The 2,364-nt window shown below is 38.6% G+C and overlaps 1 protein-coding gene across 1 annotated transcript in view; it reads left to right on the forward strand.

Moving 5' to 3' along the window:
- LOC106871483 (telomerase-binding protein EST1A) overlaps nucleotides 1-2,364 on the forward strand; it is a 90,643-nt gene that overhangs the window by 56,637 nt on the left and 31,642 nt on the right. The window contains exon 17 of the mRNA XM_052968878.1: nucleotides 2,144-2,326. Coding sequence (XP_052824838.1) covers nucleotides 2,144-2,326 — 183 coding nt within the window. The remainder of the gene's footprint in view (nucleotides 1-2,143; nucleotides 2,327-2,364) is intronic.

Consider the following 2,364-nt stretch of genomic DNA (forward strand, 5'->3'; position numbering starts at 1 on the left):
AGAGGAGATAGTGGTGGTGGTGGTGGTGGTGGTGGTGGTGGTGGTGGTTATACCTTGCAAGCTACAGGGAGGTATATATAGTGAAGTGGACTGGGGATTAAAGAAAGTTAAGTTTGTGAGATTGCAAAAAGGAGAGTGGAAGATGGAGAAGGTGGAGAAAATCCAATGAGTGGGCACAGGTAGAGGAAAGGGGATATTAGGAGGTTTAACAGGAACAAATTATATGCAGGTAGGTCTCTGAGGGAGAGTAAGATGCATACAGATTTGTGATAAACATTGACCAACGAAGGCCCAACACAATCTAAATTTTCTTCCCTTTGTAAACAGCAACTGGACAGTTTTTAGCCTGCATTAGTTACTTGTAAATACTAGATTTTTTTTCATAGTATCTTGTTTATGATAACACCACTGTCTGTTGTAAGATATTTTTCTGAAGTACTTTATGATATCATCATCATCCTTTAACCTCCATTTTCTATGCTGGCATGGGTTGGATGTTTTGACCAAAGCTGGTAAACCAGTGAGCTGGCGAGCCAGAGAGCTGGCGAGCCAGAGAGCTGCACCAGGTTCCAGTCTGATATAGCTTGGCTTCTATAGTTGGATGTCCTTCCTAACACCAATCGCTTGACAGTGTGTGCTGTGTGCTTTTAGCATAGCACCAGCATGAGTGCTTTTTACATGGCACCAGCATTGGTCTTTTGCAGGCCAATCCTTTTCACCAATAGATGCGGCCTTAACACTTCTGCTATGGAAGACAGGTCTCCTTGAGTAAACAAGGCACCAGTTATCCTGGTCCTTTGTCATCTCATCTGAATGGTTCAGTGTCCTCCTTCATTATTTCATCCTGTGTCTTCCTGGGTCTCCCCTCTTCCATGAGTTCCATCCACTTAGAGAGATCAGCATTTCTTTATGGAACTGTCAGCATCCATCCACATAACATGACCAAACCAGTGCAGTCTTTTATCTTGCACGCTGCATCTAATTCCTCCTGTGCTTAACTTCTCTTTCAATGCACCAGCACTCAGTTGAACATGTACACTTACATTACACATTCAGCAGAGCATACTAGTCTCATTCCTCTGCATGTCCTCTTCATTCAGGGCCCACATTTCACTACTCTGTTGAATTGCTGTTCATATATATGCATCATACAATCTTTTCACCTGGAGAGAGAAACCTTTGGTTGCCAACAGAGGTAAAAGCTCTCTGAATTTTCTCCATCCCACTCTTATTCTATCTATTACACTTTCTGTACATCTTCCACTGCTACTAATTTGGTCTCCTAGGTAGCAGAAATTATCCACTCTATTTCCTGTGAATATTTTTGTTTTTTTAATTGTTGCATTTGCCATTTCATGGTTTAAAATATTTTAAAGTGAGTAGTCTTGTAGCTCTTCTATAAAAACCTGCTGTTTTCCCCCCACACCCACTTCCTTCAGGTTTGTAGTCTTGCAGACTGCATGATGACTTCAATAGTGCTGCTGCCATGAAAAGAGCATTCAGTACATACTGTAAAGTGGTTGGTGTTAGAAAGGGCATCCAGCCCTAGAAACCATGCCAAAGTAGTCACTGGAGTACAATGCAATCCTAGGACCTATCAGATCCTGTCAAGCTATCCAACCAATACCAGCATGGAACATGGACACTAAATCATGATGATGATACCATGTCTGTCCTATTTTCAACAAACATCTATGGTACAAATAGTCTGAGCACAGAATACTAGTAGTAATTGAACTGTTGACATTTTTTTCAGAATTTATTTAAGTTGTTCAGTATTTAGATATTTACTATCTTTGTCTTTACATATTTATTAAACGTCATTAACCCTTTTGATGCCAACCCATTTGAGACCGCTCCTGTTTCTGTGACACAAACTTCCAGTTTTAAAGTCACCTAAATTAAAACCTATCAAAATTTCATGTTGATTTATGTTCCGAGTACCAGTTTAATAATGACAAAGTTATTTTACTAACTTCTTCATTATTTTCAAAATTAATTAACACGAAGGTAGAAATATGGTTACAAAAGGGTTAATCTAAACTTCTAAATGTGTTAGTTCTATTTGACAGATTTCCAAAATGACCTTGTTAAATGCATTGTCATCATTGTTTTCTATTATTTTTTTTATTATTTTCTTCAGGACATAGCTCGAGATTGTCTTCGCATTCAAAGCCTTCAGATGTTTGGAGATTATTTGTGTGGTATTGAAACCCCAATGCTATCTTTTGATGTTGAAACTAAATGTTACTCTTCAACAGAACCCAGTTTATTAATAGATGAAGCAGAACTTGAAATGAATATTGAACAATATGTTACATCTGAGGTGAGTCTTTGCCTTTTATGAACACACACACACACACA

Source organism: Octopus bimaculoides, chromosome 6 (genome assembly GCF_001194135.2).
Source record: "Octopus bimaculoides isolate UCB-OBI-ISO-001 chromosome 6, ASM119413v2, whole genome shotgun sequence".
In the NCBI taxonomy this organism is placed as follows: domain Eukaryota; kingdom Metazoa; phylum Mollusca; class Cephalopoda; order Octopoda; family Octopodidae; genus Octopus; species Octopus bimaculoides.